At 41.9% G+C, this 18,402-nt stretch overlaps 1 protein-coding gene across 3 annotated transcripts in view; it reads left to right on the top strand.

Moving 5' to 3' along the window:
* Positions 1-18,402, top strand: part of LOC123993216 (protein FAM13B-like) — an 85,829-nt gene that overhangs the window by 45,287 nt on the left and 22,140 nt on the right. For all 3 annotated transcript variants that reach the window (XM_046295115.1, XM_046295116.1, XM_046295114.1), the window contains exon 7: positions 8,889-9,022. In XM_046295115.1, coding sequence (XP_046151071.1) covers positions 8,889-9,022 — 134 coding nt within the window. The remainder of the gene's footprint in view (positions 1-8,888; positions 9,023-18,402) is intronic.

Genomic DNA, 18,402 nt, shown 5'->3' with positions numbered 1-18,402 from the left:
TGGTGACGCCGTGGAGAACGTTCTGCTGCCTGCAACATCCTCCAGCATGACCGGTTTGGCAGTGGGTCAGTCATGGTGTGGGGTGGCATTTCTTTGGGGGGGCTGCACAGCCCTCCATGTGCTCGCCAGAGGTAGCCTGACTGCCATTAGGTACCGAGATGACATCCTCAGACACCTTGTGAGACCATATGCTGGTGCGGTTGGCCCTGGGTTCCTCCTAATGCAAGACAATGCTAGACCTCATGTGGCTGGAATGTGTCAGCAGTTCCTGCAAGAGGAAGGCATTGACGCTATGGACTGGCACGTCCGTTCTCCAGACTTGAATCCAAATGAGCACATCTGGGACATCATGTCTCGCTCCATCCACCAACGCCACGTTGCACCACACTGTCCAGGAGTTGGCGGATGCTTTAGTTCAGGTCTGGGAGGAGATCCCTCAGGTGACCATCCACCACCTCACCAGGAGCATGCCCAGGCGTTGTCGGGAGGTCATACAGGCACGTGGAGGCCACACACACTACTGAGCCTCATTTTGACTTGTTTTAAGGACATTATATCAAAGTTGGATCAGCCTGTAGTGTGGTTTTCCACTTTAATTTGGAGTGTGACTCCAAATCCAGACCTTCATGGGTTGATAAATTTGATTTCCATTGATAATTTTTGTGTGATTTTGTTGTCGGCACATTCAACTATGTAAAGAAAAAAGTATTTAATAAGAATATTTAATTCATTCAGATCTAGGATATGTTATTTTAGTGTACCCTTTATTTTTTTGAGCAGTGTATCACATTGGCTATAACATGGTCTGTCTGTAACAAACTTGAAACATTGTATCAACTGGGTCCAGCCTGAAGCTTATGCTAGCGAACTTGCAACGTTGTACAAAATATTCTGGGCCCTCGAGTTTCCCATACCAGTGAGCTCGTGACAGACACAGCTGTGGAGAAGATGGAAAGCTTAAAGTTTCTTGGCGTACACATCACTGACAAACTGAAATGGATCACCCACACAGACGGAGGCTAAAGAAATTTGCTTTGTCACCTAAAACCTGCGCAAATTTGTAGATGCACAATTGAAAGCATCCTGTCTGGCTGTATCACCGCCTGGTACGGCAACTGCACTGCCCACAACCGCAGAGCTATCCAGAGGGTGGTGTGGTCTGCCCAACGCATTACCGGGGGCAAACTACTCACCCTCCAAGACACCTACAGCACCTGATGTTTCAGGAAGGACAAAAAGATCATCAAGGACATCAACCACCCGAGCCACTGCCTGTTCCATCCCGCTATCATCCAGAAGGTGAGGTTAGTACAGGTGCATCAAAGCTGGGACCGAGAGATTGAAAAACAGCTTTTATCTCAAGGCCATCAATGTTAAACAGCCGTTACTAGCACATTAGAAGCTGCTACCTATAGGCATAGACTAGGAATCATTGGCCACTTTAAGGAATGGAACACTAGTCACTTTAATAATGTTTACATATTTGTATTACTCATCTCATGTACATACTGTATTCTATACTATTCTACAATATCTCAGTCGCTTAATGCTTACATATCTTGCTTTACTCATCTCATGTGTATATAATGTTTTTCTGTACTATTCTACTGTATCAAAGTCCTTTCCACTCTGACATCGCTCGTCCATATGTACAGTTGAAGTCAGATTTTTACATACACTTATATTGGAGTCATTAACTCTTTTTCAACCACTCCACAAATTTCTTGTTAACAGACTATAGTTTTGGCAAGTCGACTAGGACATCTACTTTGTGCATGACACAAGTATTTTTTTTCCAACAATTGTTTACAGACAGATTATTTCACTTATAATTTGCTTTATCACAATTCCAGTGGGTCAGAAGTTTACATACACTAAGTTAACTGTGCCTTTAAACAGCTTGGAAAATTCCAGAAAATTATGTCATGGCTTTAGAAACTTCTGATAGGCTAATTGACATAATTTGAGTTAATTGGAGGTATACCTGTGGATGTATTATAAGGCCCACCTTCAAACACAGTGCCTCTTTGCTTGACATCATGGGAAAATCAAAAGATATCAGCCATGACCTCAGAAAATAAATTGTAGACCTCCAAGAGTCTGGTTCATCCTTGGGGGCAATTTCCAAACGCCTGAAGGTACCACATTAATCTGTACAAACAATAGTATATACAATAGTATATAAACACCATGGGACCCGCAACCGTCATCCCGCTCAGGAAGGAGACGCGTTGTCTCCTAGAGATGAATGTACTTTGGTGTAAAAAGTGCAAATCAATCCCAGAACAACAGCAAATGACCTTGTGAAGATGCTGGAGGAAACTGGCACAAAAGTATCTATATGCACAGGAGTCCTATATCGACATAACCTGAAAGGCCGCTCAACAAGGAAGAAGCCACTACTCCAAAACCTCCACAAAAACTATGGTTTGCAACTGCACATGGGGACAAAGATCGTACTTTTTGGAGAAATGTCCTCTGGTCCGATGAAACATAAATAGAACTGCCATAATGACCATCGTTGTGTTTGGAATAAAAGGGGGATGCTTGCAAGCTGAAGGATACCACCCCAATCGTGAAGCATGGGGTGGCAAGCATCATGTTGTGGGGGTGCTTTGCTGCATGAGGGTCTGGTGCACTTCACAAAATAGATGGCATCATGAGGCAAGAAAATTGTGGATATATTGAAGCAACATCTCAAGACATCAGTCAGGAAGTCAAAAGCTTGGTCGTAATTGGGTGTTCCAAGTGGACAATGACCACAAGCATACTTCCAAAGTTGTGGCAAAATGGCTTAAGGACAACAAATTCAAGGTATTGGAGTGGCCATCACAAAGCCCTGACCTCAATATTACAGAAGATTTGTGGGCAGAACTACAAACCTGACTCAGTTACACCAGCTCTGTCAAGAGAAATGGGTCAAAATTCAGGGAACTTATTGTGGGAAGCTTGTGGAAGGCTACCTGAAACGTTTGACCCAAGTTAAACAATTAAGGCAATGCTACCAAATACTAATTGACTGTATGTAAACTTCTGACTCACTGGGAATGTGATGAAAGAAATAAAAGCTGAAATAAATAATTCTCTTATTTTGACATTTCACATTCTTAAAATAAAGTGGTGATCCTAACTGACTTAAGACCGGGGATTTTTACTAGGATTAAATGTCAGGAATTGTGATAAACTGAGTTTAAAGGTGTATGTAAACTTCCAACTTCAACAATATATATAGTCTTAATTAATTTCTACTTTGATTTGTGTGTGTTGTGTAATTTGTTAGATATTACCGCACTGTCGGAGCTAGAAGCACAAGCATTTCGCTACACCCACAATAGCATCTGGTAATCACGTGTATGTGACCAATAAGATTCGATTTTTAGGCTTTTTGTGCAAAGGATAAGAAGCAGTGCTTGACTTGGGCAGGAGCTCTCTGGAGCTGAGTTCCGGCACCTCAAATGCTCTACTGCTTGAGCTCCCATTCCTCTTTACAGAATATTAGCTAAAAAGTATTGTGGAGCTCCTGCACCTAATATAAACAACACTTTAAATATAAAAAATGACCAGCACCCAAAATGAGTACCGGAACCTATTTCAGTCCAAGTTGAGCACTGAAAAGAAGTAATCAGGTAGGCCTATTTTAGGATGTTTCCACTGGATCAGAGCTTGACATTTTTCCCTTTCACGCTGAGTGGTTATCGTAAGGGAGAGAGCTGTAAAGGTTTTTCAAATGGCCTACATTGAGGAACTATTGTCATTCTCAATGGATGTAAAAACAGAATTTGTTTGCTTGCTGTTTGAGGTGAAAAAAACAACTACTTTGACAAGCTCCACAGCTCATTAGTGGTGGTGTATTAAAGTTATCAGATCCCCAAATGGGCACATTTAAATGCCTACATTTGCGCACAGGCCAGGTCGCCTATATACGTCTATGAGTAATCAGGTGCACATCCTTACGTAACCTTGACAGGAGCGCACCAGACAATAGACAATGACTACATTTTAATTGACTAAACTTGTAAATGGTATGAAATAAACCAAAACGTGTTTCTCAGAAGTGTAGCATAGGTTGTGCACTCTGCAAACAATGTCCACTCCGACAATGAGAATGGTAAGACTGGAATAATATATTGATGCATTAACATAAATTATCATAACCAAACAAACATTGTAGATTAGAAATGATAGAAATTAACAGTAAATGTACTACTGGTGATATGTAATGGGGAAGTGAGACTAAAAATCAAAAGCATACAATTCACACAATGAAGTTCTGAAACAATGAATGTGCACAAATTGGTGGGAGAGAACACATGGAGGGAAGTGCATTGAGCTTCTTGGGCGCTGCATGGTCAAGCCGACGTCTCCATCGGCCGTGTTGCATTTACGATGACATGGCTCTGCAGAAGTCAGGGCATTCATACTTGCGCATTCCAGAGCTGTTTGTTGTGAGGTGAGTTGTCAAGGAAGTGAGTTTGTGTATATACAGGATCTACCGCCCCCCAATCGTGTCAATGCGGAGCTATACAGAGCCCTCCGCATTGTTATAACATATGGGAGGTGCATGGCGATGCGGTACTGAGCTCAATTTGGCCTCTCTGCAATTGTCACCCCCTCCATATGGAGCCTCCGACCACATTTTTGGATAAAGCATAAATCGGCTTTGTCTGGTCCTCTACAATGGATTAGTTCATTAAGAGGTTGAATGTATGTGTGTATACGTGCGTTTGTGCGTGCGTACTTCCGTACACCCATCTTAGTGAACTAATCGTGTGTGTGTGTGTGTGTGTGTGTGTGTGTGTGTGTGTGTGTGTGTGTGTGTGTGTGTGTGTGTGTGTGTGTGTGTGTGTGTGTGTGTGATATATACACAACATACAGTGGGGCAAAAAAGTATTTAGTCAGCCACCAATTGTGCAAGTTCAGTTCTCCCACTTAAAAAGATGAGGCCTGTAATTTTCATCATAGGTACACTTCAACTATGACAGACAAAATGAGGGGGGAAAAAAATCCAGAAAATCACATTGTAGGAATTTTAATGAATTTATTTGCAAATTATGGTGGAAAATAAGTATTTGGTCAATAACAAAAGTTTATCTCAATACTTTGTTATATACCCTTTGTTGGCAATGACAGAGGTCAAATGTTTTCTGTAAGTCTTCAAGGTTTTCACACACTGTTGCTGGTATTTTGGCCCATTCTTCTATGCAGATCTCCTCTAGAGCAGTGATGTTTTGGGGCTGTTGCTGGGCAACACGGACATTCAACTCCCTCCAAAGATTTTCTATGGGGTTGAGATCTGGAGACTGGCTAGGCCACTCCAGGACCTTGAAATGCTTCTTACAAAGCCACTCCTTCGTTGCCCGGGCGGTGTGTTTGGGATCATTGTCAAGCTGAATGCCCTTGCTGATGGAAGGATACATGGCCCCATTCATTCTTTCCTTTACACGGATCAGTCGTCCTGGTCCCTTCTCAGAAAAACAGCCCCAAAGCATGATGTTTCCACCCCCATGCTTCACAGTGGGTATGGTGTTCTTTGGATGCAACTCAGCATTCTTTGTCCTCCAAACACGACGAGTTGTTTTTACCAAAACGTTCTATTTTGGTTTCATCTCCCAATCTTCTTCTGGATCATCCAAATGCTCTCTAGCAAACTTCAGACGGGCCTGGACATGTACTGGCTTAAGCAGGGGGACCCGTCTGGCACTGCAGGATTTGAGTCCCTGGCGGCGTAGTGTTGTTACTGATAGGCTTTGTTACTTTGGTCCCAGTTCTCTGCAGGTCATTCACTAGGTCCCCCCGTGTGGTTCTGGGATTTTTGCTCACCGTTCTTGTAATTATTTTGACCCCACGGGGTGAGATCTTGCGTGGAGCTCCAGATCAAGTGAGATTATCAGTGGTCTTGTATGTCTTCCATTTCCTAATAATTGCTCCCGCAGTTGATTTCTTCAAACCAAGGTGCTTACCTATTGCAGATTGTCTTCCCAGCCTGGTGCAGGTCTACAATTTTGTTTCTGGTGTCCTTTGACAGCTCTTTGGTCTTGGCCATAGTGGAGTTTGGAGTGTGACTGTTTGAGGTTGTGGACAGATATCTTTTATAACAAGTTCAAACAGGTGCCATTAATACAGGTAATGAGTGGAGGACAGAGGAGCCTCTTAAAGAAGTTACAGGTTTGTGAGAGCCAGAAATCTTGTTTGTAGGTGACCAAATACTTATTTTCCACCATTATTTGCAAATAAATTCATTAAAATCCTACAATGTGATTTTTCTGGATTTTTTTTCTCATTTTGTCTATCATAGTTGAAGTGTACCTATTATGAAAATTACAGGCCTCATCTTTTTAAGTTGGAGAACTTGCACAATTGGTGGCTGACTAAATACTTTTTTTGCCCCACTGTATACACACATACATACACACAACTCAGTAAACAAAGAAACGTCCATTTTTCAGGACCCTGTTTTTCAGAGATAATTGGTAGAAATCTAAACTTCACAGATCTTCATTGTAAAGGGTTTAAACACTGTTTCCCGTGCTTGTTCAATAAACCATAAACAATTAATTAATGAACGTGCACCTGTGGAACGGTTAAGACACTTCTTAAGGCTAGGGGGTGGTATTTTCACGTCCGGATGAAAAGCGTGCCCAAAGTAAACTGCCTGCTACTCAGGCCCAGAAGCTAGGATATGCATATTATTAGAAGTTTATAAACTGTTTGTCTGTGAGTATCCTTTGAGAAATTAAGAAGTTAGGGCTGTCCAGAACGAGGGTCGAGTAAAGTGTACTGTTGTGGTTGAGGCGCGTGACCTGAAAACACGCTCCACTTTGTTTTCCTCTGGTATTGAACACAGTTTATTCCATCTGAAATTTGATTATTTACATTTTAAAAATACCTAAAGTTGAATTAGGAATGTTTGAGATGTTTGGATCAAGTTTACAGGTAACTAATTAGATAATGTGTAGTCATGTTGCGGGAGTTGGAACCGGTGTATTTTCTGAATCATATGCGCCAAATAAATGGACATTTTGGATATCTAACGAGTGAATTTATCGTTCAAAAGGACCACTTGTGATTTTTAATGGACATATTGGAGTACCAACAGAAGAAGATCTTCAAAGGGAAGGATTGAATTATGTTATTTCTGACCTTTGTGTTGTGCCTGGCGGGTTGAATTATGATTTCCATGTGTATGTTTGATGGGGTGCTATCCTCAGATAATAGCATGGTTTGCTTTCACCGTAAAGCCTTTTTGAAATCTGACACTGGCTGGATTAACAAGAAGTTCATCTTTAAACCGGTGTATAACATTTGTATGATTTATGAATGATTATTATGAGTATTTCTGTTATTAATAGCGCTGCTATTTCACTGGGTGTTGTCAAATCAATCCTGTTAAACGGGAAGGGATCACTAGTTAACAGTTTACAGACGGTAGGCAATTAAGGTCACAGTTTAGAAAACTTAGGACACTAAAGAGGCCTTTCTACCGACTCTGAAAAACAGCAAAAGAAAGATGCCCAGGGTCCCTGCTCATCGGCATGAATGTGCCTTAGGCATGCTGCAAGGAGGCATGAGGACTGCAGATGTGGCCAGGGAAATAAATTGTAATGTTCGTACTGTGAGACGCCTGAGACCGTGCTACAGGGAGACAGGACGGACAGCTGATCATCCTCGCAGTGGCAGACCACGTAACAACACCTGCACAGGATCTGTACATCACACCTGCGGGACAGGTACAGGATGGCAACAACAACTGCCCAAGTTACACCAGGAACGCACAATCCCTCCATCAGTGCTCAGACTGTCTACAATAGGCAGAGAGAGGCTGAACTGAGGGCTTGTATGTAGGCCTGTTGTAAGGCAGGTTCACACCAGACCTCACCGGCAACAACGTCGCCTATGGGCACAAACCCACCGTCACTGGACCAGACAGGACTGGCAAAAAGTGCTTTTCACTGACGAGTCGCGGTTTTGTCTCACCAGGGGTGATGATCGGATTGAATGAGCGTTACACCGAGGCCTGTACTCTGGAGCGGGATCGTTTGGAGGTGGAGGGTCCGTCATGGTCTGGGGCGGTGTGTCACAGCATCATTGAACTGAGCTTGTTGTCATTGCAGGAAATCTCAATGCTGTGCGTTACAGGGAAGACACACTCCTCCCTCATGTGGTACCCTTCCTGCAGGCTCATCCTGACATGACCCTTCAGTCTGACAATGCCACCAGCCATACTGCTCGTTCTGTGTGTGATTTCCTGCAAGACAGGAATGTCCGTGTTCTGCCATGGCCAGCGAAGAGCCTGGATCTCAATCCCATTGAGCAAGTCTGGGACCTGTTGGATCGGAGGGTGAGGGCTAGGGCCATTCCCCTCCAGAAATGTCTGAGAACTTGCAAATGCCTTGGTGGAAGAGTGGGGCAAAATCTGGTGCAGTCCATGAGGAGGAGATGCACTGCAGTACTTAATGCAGCAGGTGGCCACACCAGATACTGACTGACTTTTGATTTTGACCACCCCCCCTTTGTTCAGGGACACATTATTCAATTTCTGTTAGTCACATGTTTGTGGAACTTGTTCAGTTTGTCTGTTGTGTAAATATTTGTATGAACATAATATTCAACATGTTAAGTTTGACAGTGACAGGACGTTTCTTATTTTTGCTGAGTGTGTATATGTGTATCTGTTTTTCTTTCTTTAAAAAAAAATCTAGGTCGACCGAACAATCAACCAGTAGACTAATTGGGGTCAGCCCCTAACACTGTATTACATAATGTTGTCTGGGTGCACAGTTTGATGGTATAGCTCACTCAGTGTCCTGTCAGAGGTGTCATGTATGATGATACTTAAACATCCTAGCCTACTTCTAAAATGTCCCCTGACCCTTCACTCTCCCTTGCAGATCACTGAGCTCCTGGACGATGAGAAATTAGAGGCATGTGAGGAGCTGCCCCAGGACGGCGAGGGCGAGGAAGGCCCCCCTTCCGCCTCCGAATCCCCCCAACACAGTAACACGCAGGTCACTCCCTCTTCAAGGTAAGATAAGTTGATGATTGACTTTATGATCCTCATGGGGTAATTTGGTTTGCTGCTCTGGGTATGCAAAAATATATCAAGCGTAGACAATTAGGAATAAATACAAAGAAAATTGAAAGGGGCAATTCCTGTGCGATTTATCAATGATTCATCTGTACTACAGCTGGGCGATATGTATCGTGATAAATAACTTTAGCTTCATAAGAAATAACTTTTTTTTTATCAACAGTTACTTTACATTAGTGCCAGGGCTCTATACTTTTTTATTTTTTCCAGTGCCAAGTCAGGACAACTGACATGGTAGCAAATTATTCAAAATAAAATATTTAATCGATCATATCCAGGGAATGTATGTCACATTCCAACCAAGCTGCCTGCTCCACCACAGCTATGTTCTTGTATCTGGGTTAAGCCATAAAGATATCTTATAGTATAATGTCATTGGGTCAGCTCAGCTCCCACATGAGAGTATTACATAATTGGAATCACAATTTCCACAAAATGCTGAGTGAAACGGCTTATTTATTATTACATATCAAATTTTATTGGACACATACACACATTTAGCAGATGTTATTAAGGGTGTAGCGAAATGCTTGTGTTCCTAGGTCCAACAGTGTAGTACAACAGTGTAGTACGATCTAACAATTCACAACAATACACACCAATCTAAAAGTAAAAGAATGGAGTTAAGAAATATATAAATATTAGGACGAGCAATGTTGGAGTGGCATTGACTAAAGTGCAGTAGAATGATACTGCTTTACTCAATTCATATGTATATACTGTATGTAAACATTATTAAAGTGACTGATGTTCCATTGTTAAAGTGACCAGATTCCATGTCTCTGTATACAGGGCAGCATTCTCTAAAGTGCAGGATTGCGTAACCGGGTGGTAGCCGACTAGTGATAGCAATCATGGTGGGAAATGTTCAGGGCTCTACGCTGAATTTTTTTTATAAAAAAAAAAAAAAAAATCCTTTTATTTAACCAGGCAAGACAGTTAAGAACACATTCTTATTTTCAGTGACGGCCTGGGAACAGTGGGTTAACTGCCTGTTCAGGGGCAGAACGACAGATTTGTACCTTGTCAGTTCAGGGGTTTGAACTTGCAACCTTCCGGTTACTAGTCCAACGCTCTAACCACTAGGCTACGCTGCCGCCCCAAGGAGTAAATCATTTGACATTTAGGATGAAAAAAATATATATTTAAGTGTTTTAATGATAAGAAATTACTTAAAGTTAATGAATAAATATTTTAGGGAAGACAAAAAATTTCTGCTGCCACTTTAAGGGGCGGGCCGTTACCATGGTAGAGGGGCACGCCGTCTCTGTCAGACATGCGAATCACTGTTTCTTCCGTAGCAGCAGACATTTGAAGCAAACCCAACTAATATTGAAAAACAACAAAATTATGTAACTAGCCAACTCGACCAACTTTTACATCTGGGCTTTGACTTTATTTTATTTTTTACTATTCCCAAATGTTTTGGTTATTGAAATAGACATTCTTACCTAAAAATGTTTAATCTACCTGCATTTGGCGGGTGTTCATTTCCCACCGTGATCGTAACTATTTTTCAATCGGGTGACTCCACGTGGGCTCCTGACCTCAAGTGTCTACACACTGAGCAAAATAGTGTATTAGATCATAAAGTTTTTTCTCATTCAATGAACTGAGCAAAATGGTGCTAGTTCAGGACCAGGTAGCCATGTAAAAGCTGTGCTGATCTCCACTCTACCAAACGGATGAGTGTCTCCCTTCAAAAGTCCGGAGGTCTAGACATGAAAGATAATCTAAGTCTTTCTGTTGATCTCATCTCCTCCTCGCCTCTATTTGTTTAGTTCCAGTGCACCTGCACCCACTTTGATCTCAGCAGAGCGCCAACAGGGCTATTGAGAGCTCCACCACAGGGCCACCATACAGCAGCTAAATGTCAGACAGGTCTGGTATCACAGGCTTCTTAAATCGTATTAATGGAGAACAATTTCAGAGGAGCGAGTCTGTCATTCCTTTACACAATTGTGTCTGTTTTTATGGCCACACTCCTCCACATTCTGAGCATACTGTTCAACAGACATTACAGGAAGCTACACCAACCCCTCTTTTACCCTACTGCTACTCTGTCCATCATATATATGCATAGTTACTTTAACCATATCATCCTGACTAACCGGTGTCTGTATGTAGCCTCGCTACTTTTATAGCCTCGCTACTGTTAATTTTCACTTTTTTTTACTGTTTTTATTTCTTTATTTACCTAACACCTTTTTTGCACCATTGGTTAGAGCCTGTAAGTAAGCATTTAAGGTCTACACATGTTGTATTCAGAGCATGTGACAAACTTTGATTAGATTATAAGAGCATGAAGAACAATAGGGATTTAAGAGTGACTCATTGTACTCCTGGATTGTTTCAAGAAGTACACGAGGCTGTAAAGATTCACTAGTGCAAAGTAAACAAAATACTTAACATAAAGATCCAAGTCAGCCTCCAATTTAGAGCATTTTTTAAAAAACCTTATTTAACTAGGCAAGTCAGTTAAGAACAAATTATTTTTTTCAATGACAGCCTAGGAACAGTGGGTTAACTGCCTGTTCAGGGACAGAACGACAGATTTGTACCTTGTCAGCTCGGGGGTTTGAACTTGCAACCTTCCGGTTTCTAGTCCAACGCGCTAACCACTAGGCTACCCTGCCGCCCCATAGGCCTCTAGATGTTCCGCTTTTGCTTAGGAACTTTTTTCCCCTAGATTGTTGGTGGTGTAGCTTCCGGTTTAAATCGAAAGCCTCTATCAAAGTGGGTTTGGGTGGCTCTGCCTGGCCCACTTGCCCTGTATTTAACCTTTTACATGGCACATTTTGTGCACTGATAAACATCTACATTGGAACGCAGTGGCTACAGGGTTTGCAACTAACTTTTTTCATCACCCAGTACCGTGCCGAAGTGCAATTTCAACTGTCCCAAACTGAACTTGAACCGTCCCATATTTTTTATTAAACGTTTTTATTTTTTGAATGTTTTGATATGCCAGCATTGATCTAGGTAATTTGCAGTGCTTTTAAAGTAATTGGTTTATTTCGAAGACCGATAAATACAGACTATATTACAAAACCCTTTTTGCATCTTAATGTAAACAAACACCCATTACATTATTAATAATTATAATTTATTAATTGAACATGATAACCACATGCATACAATATATTGGAGAGAAGAATGTTATTGTGAACTGATTACTGAATAAACTTAGACATTCCATTAGACCACCAGCTGCCCCATTTAAACACATCACAACAAAATACAATCGAGAATGCATGTGTTCCCCAGCCTGACGATGCCAAAATCTACCTGCATTTGGCAAAATCTAACAGCCATTCAAATTTTACCAGCCCAAATATTTTTTGTTGTTGCAAAAAATCACACAAACAAAATGCAATAAAACAGATGAGCATGCTTTGTAATGTTTCTAAAACAATACATGTAGTACTAGTAAGAAGTAATGTGGTATATTGTTTAAATACATTTTCTGTGACTTGAGTCTTTTAACCAAAATATTACAGCATTCTGTAATTTAAACAAACTTTTATGCCTTTGCGCATCACTTCTAAAAATGAATCTTGTCACTCTGCTCTTCACGTGAGCACACACAGCGCCATGACCGGCAGTGTTGCGGCGCGAGGCAGAAATACATTGCACATTTTACAGTGTGCATTCGGTTTAGGTCAGGGAGATACAGCCATATTCTCAAGAATACCATAATAGCTAGCCATAGCCTACAGACAATGCAAATGCCACAGCAACTCCCGGCACACGAAACCTCCGCTCCGGGCCTGCAGGCCGCAAACAGGCTGGAAGAAAGTAAAATGTCCATTCTAGTAGGCCTATTTGCCCAACATTGGAATGATATTCTAATATTATACATGTATATTAACCAAAATAATTACAAATGCGATGCCTAGCCAGCGATATCATTGTTTGAATCCTGGACAACCTATCTTACCTCGCTTTTAATAGCCTACAGCCAAAATCCGACCATAGAAAAAAAGCTATGATTTTCTGATATGCCATTTAAACCAACATTTCTTATTCTAACGTCCAAAGGCAGTAAGGCACAATCCTATTTTTGCATCTTCAGATATTCCCTCTTTCTAAGTTTCTACCATTAGGCTGTATGTCCATCTGCCATCTGACACATTATAAAAACTGCTTGCATCAGGTGCGAGTTTGCGAATGGTGTTCTTCCGTAATAGCATTTTGGAACATTCACGCATATGGCTGAGATGAGGGAACATGCACTGCTCAGAAAAATAAAGGGAACACTAACACATCCTAGATCTGAATGAATGAAATATTCTTATTAAATACTTTTTTCATTATGTAGTTGAATGAGCTGGCAACAAAATCACGCAAAAATTATCCATGGAAATCAAATTATCAACCCATGGAGGTCTGGATTTGGAGTCACACTCAAAATGAAAGTGAAACTACACTACAGGCTGATCCAACTTTGATATAATGTCCTTAAAACAAGTAAAAAATTAGGCTCAGTAGTGTGTGGCCTCCACGTGCCTGTATGACCTCCCTACAACGCCTGGGCATGCTCCTGATGAGGTGGCGGATGGTCTCCTGAGGGATCTCCTCCCAGACCTGGACTAAAGCATCCACCAACTCCTGGGCAGTCTGTGGTGCCACGTGGCGTTGGTGGATAGAGCGAGACATTGATGTCCCAGATGTGCTCAATTGGATTCAGGTCTGGGGAACGGGCGGGCCAGTCCATAGCATCAATGCCTTCCTCTTGCAGGAACTGCTGACACTCCAGCCACATGAGGTCTAGCATTGTCTTGCATTAGGAGGAACCCAGGGCCAACCGCACCAGCATATGGTCTCACAAGGGATCTGAGGATGTCATCTCGGTACCTAATGGCAATCAGGCTACCTCTGGCAAGCACATGGAGGGCTGTGTGGCCCCCCAAAAGAAATGCCACCCCACACCATGACTGACCCACCGCCAAACCGGTCATGCTGGAGGATGTTGCAGGCAGCAGAACGTTCTCCACGGCATCTCCAGACTCTGTCACGTCTGTCACATGTGCTCAGTGTGAACCTGCTTTCATCTGTAAAGAGCACAGGGCGCTAGTGGCAAATTTGCCAATCTTGGTGTTCTCTGGCATATGCCAAACGTCCTGCACGGTGTTGGGCTGTAAGCACAACCCCCACCTATGGATGTCGGGCCCTCATACCACCCTCATGGAGTCTGTTTCTGACCGTTTGAGCAGACACATGCACATTTGTGGCCTGCTGGAGGTCATTTTGCAGGGCTCTGGCAGGGTTCCTCCTGCGCCTCCTTGCACAGAGGCGGAGGTAGCGGTCCTGCTGCTGGGTTGTTGCCCTCCTACAGCCTCCTCCACGTCTCCTGATGTACTGGCCTGTCTCCTGGTAGCGCCTCCATGCTCTGGACACTACGCTGACAGACACAGCAAACCTTCTTGCCACAGCTCGCATTGATGTGCCATCCTGGATGAGCTTCACTACCTGAGCCACTTGTGTGGGTTGTAGACTCCGTCTCGTGCTACCACTAGAGTGAAAGCACCGCCAGCATTCAAAAGTGACCAAAACATCAGCCAGGAAGCATAGGAACTGAGAAGTGGTCTGTGGTCACCACCTGCAGAACCACTCCTTTATTGGGGGTGTCTTGCTAATTGCCTATAATTTCCACCTGTTGTCTATTCTATTTGCACAACAGCAGTTCACTGGTCACGATGGCAACACCCATCCGTAGCACGCGCTCCAGCAGGTGTATCTCACTGATCATCCCTAAAGCCAACACCTCATTTGGCCGCCTTTCGTTCCAGTTCTCTGCTGCCTGTGACTGGAACGAATTGCAAAAATCGCTGAAGTTGGAGACTTTTATCTCCCTCACCAACTTCAAACATCTGCTAACTGAGCAGCTAACCGATCGCTGCAGCTGTACATAGGCTATCGGCAAATAGCCCACCCATTTTTACCTACCTCATCCCCATACGGTTTTTATTTATTCACTTTTCTGCTCTTTTGCACACCAATATCTCTACCTGTACATGACCATCTGATCATTTATCACTCCAGTGTTAATCTGCAAAATTGTAATTATTCGCCTACCTCATGCCTTTTGCACACAATGTATATAGACTCCCCTTTTTTTCCTACTGTGTTATTGACTTGTTAATTGTTTACTGCATGTGTAACTCTGTTGTCTGCTCACACTGCTATGCTTTATATTGGCCAGGTCGCAGTTGCAAATGAGAACTTGTTCTCAACTAGCCTACCTGGTTAAATAAAGGTAAAATAAAAAATGTGAAATTTATTGTCAATCAGTGTTGCTTCCTAAGTGGACAGTTTGATTTCACAGAAGTGTGATTGACTTGGAGTTACATTGTGTTGTTTAAGTGTTCCCTTTATTTGCTTTGAGCAGTGTTTTTGTGTACTTGTAATGTTAAATATTCATAGTGTATCAACTTTTAAGCTAAATGTTGTGATCGGTTTCATCCTCGTCTTTACGTTTAAACATTTTATTATGGAACCACTGTTGTATGCATTTGATAGTTTCCCACAACTTTCCCAACATCCCAGACATATGTTTTGGCTGTACAGTAACATGCTGCAGTATACATGAAGTCAGAACTGCGCTTCCCAGCGCTGTTCTGAACTTGAGCACCTTGCAAAACAAGAAGTTGACCCCTCCCTCCTGCTAATTTGGCAGCTTTTGCACATTTCATTTCTGAGTGAGGGAAATACTTTAAATGAAGAGGACTCTAAGTATTTTTTAAGTGAGACGTTGAGGATTATAATAAATACTGCGTTGATGTCGTACAAGCAAGCCAAACACCCTTTAGTCCAAATGTGCAATTTCCATAGAATAAAACTGTCATATAAATTGTCAACGTTTATGATCACTATGTTTGATGTACTGTTACAAGATGACATGCTATCATACCCTGGGTTGTTCTGAACAGAACGAGCCCATGTTTGTTTATTGTGAAGAAAAATGGCTGTGTCACACGCACCTGAATGCGCTCATTACTCCTTTCTATGCGCATCAAAATTACTATCGGTTGATGCCCACCTGACCCAGATTGAGATTTAGAATGGACCGTTTTGGGATTTCATAAACAATGGCGGGGATGCAGGGTTGTGTTCCAACCAAAACGACTACAAGTGTGCTTGCTCTAGCTCATCAACGGCGCAGGAGAAGGAGAACTAGGAGTAAAAGTGCATTGAAATTACTTAGGAACTGTGCACACTTTGGAGAGGTGTGTGTGTGTGGGACCACTTTGAGATCCCAGTTAGTCCTTTCACTCAAACCCTTATAATTTCTTATGTTGTACCTATCCCATATTTTCCATGAATATTCTTAGAATTTTACTGAATGTATCCAGAGTATTTTCAGATGTTGGTATCAACAAATGCGGCAATAAGTACAGTAAATTGCACATAAAATCAACAGTGTAATGTGTGGATTCAGTTGTCAGGTGAACTGTAGTCATGTTTTGGTCTAATAATTTTCCGTAATCTCCTAAGTGTTCCCTTTCAATTGCTACCATGGATATGCATATGCTTTTCAGATTTTTTCTGTAAGAAACATTTAAATTTAGCCCTATCCATATAGGCCCATTCTCACCAGTGTAAAGGTTTAAGGTGATTAAACCCATTAATCCCTAATCCACATAAACAGACAGCCACATGCACCATGGCAGGGGGAAGTGGTCTACATGGCTAGAAAGGCTTGAGACAGTGACACACCCCACAGCACACCGCACATACAGTGAGCTCTAAAAGTATTGGGACTGTGACAGTTTTGTCTCTACTCCAGCACTTTGGATTTGAAATTATACAGTAACTACAAGGTTAAAGTACAGACTGTCAGCTTTAATTTGAAGGGAATTTTCATCCATATTGGGTGAACTGTTTAGGAAGCACTTTTGGTACATAGTCCCCCCTATTTTTGGGTACCTAAAGTATTGGGACAAATTCACTTGTGTAGTCAAAAGCTTAGTTTGGTCCCATATTCCTAGCATGCAATGATTACATCAAGCTTGTGACTACAAACTTGTTGGATGCATTTGCTGTTTGCTTTGGTTGTTTCCAATTTATTTTTGCCCAATTTTAAATGAATGGTAAATAATGTATTGTTATTTTGAAGTCACTTTTTTATTGTAAATAAATAAGAATGGAATGTTTCTAAACACAATATGAAGAGCCAGAGAGCAACGGAGATCAGTTCAGAGAGCAGAGCCACGCGTGTGCACATTTGTTGATATTCTTTGCTAGTTAGCGAGTTACTAGCCCACTTATAAGTATAAGTCAGCAATGGGGAGTTGGTGCTTCCTACAAGAACATAGCTTTTTACCTGACTGGCTTTTCAAAGACAAAATGTGTAGGCTACATTTCAAGCTAATGTCTTAATTAAAGGGGCAGTGTTGTATTTTGAGACAGGCTTGAATATTGTCATTCTCTGTATGCTAACAATAATAAATTGTATTTTGTAAAGTGGTTTCTTGCATCATACAATACAATTTACAGTCACCTATTTGGCCCATGGTGTTATAAATCAAGTAAAAAATGAATTAATGTCAAGCCCTTCATAATGTAAAAACTTTTAAGAGTCTCATGCAACGTAGGCCTGCATTGAACACCACATATAGGCCACGGTAGGCTATATCATAGAAATCAAAAGCTATTTCCAGGTGAAAATGTTATGGGATTTGCTCCATTGGTTTTGTTGGTAGGCCCACATTATGTTCAAATAGCCACAATAGCCTATTAGCTACTGTCTAAAACTGTAAGGGAACACAATTCTCACGTGTATGCTCACAAGACCACACTTGCTCAATGACCCAAAATATTTGAGAGAACATTACATATAAGTGAATCTTTCCCAATACTTTTGGTCCCCTAAAATGGTTGGACTAAGTACAGAAAGTCTGCACTTTAACCTCATAGCCATTGTATAATTTGAACTCCATAGTGCTAGAGTACAGAGCCAAAACAACAACATATGTCACTGTCCCAATACATTTGGATCTCACTGTATTTGTTACCAGTCTTTACTGGTTGTTTCCCAAACCATACACACAATAGACTTGATTTGGACCCACATGGGAGTTGAAAAACAACCATGACACTAGTGGGTTGGCACTCGCTTCTGAGCTATTGTTTTCCCACCCTACTGCTGCAGTGTTTAACACTTTATGGTCTGCCAAACAAGGACCGAGAAGGCCTTTTTCGGCTAACTTGACCTCTCACTCTGTGCCTCCGGCTTCTGAATCATGTCACCAAGGAGTCAGACATGAACTGTGGGGGTGTATGTACAGTGCTTTGGGAAAATATTCAGACCC

The sequence above is a fragment of the Oncorhynchus gorbuscha genome, linkage group LG13, assembly GCF_021184085.1.
Source record: "Oncorhynchus gorbuscha isolate QuinsamMale2020 ecotype Even-year linkage group LG13, OgorEven_v1.0, whole genome shotgun sequence".
NCBI classification, from domain to species: Eukaryota; Metazoa; Chordata; class Actinopteri; order Salmoniformes; family Salmonidae; genus Oncorhynchus; species Oncorhynchus gorbuscha.
Note: the sequence above shows the minus strand (reverse complement) of the source record. Positions and strands in the feature narration are given on the sequence as shown.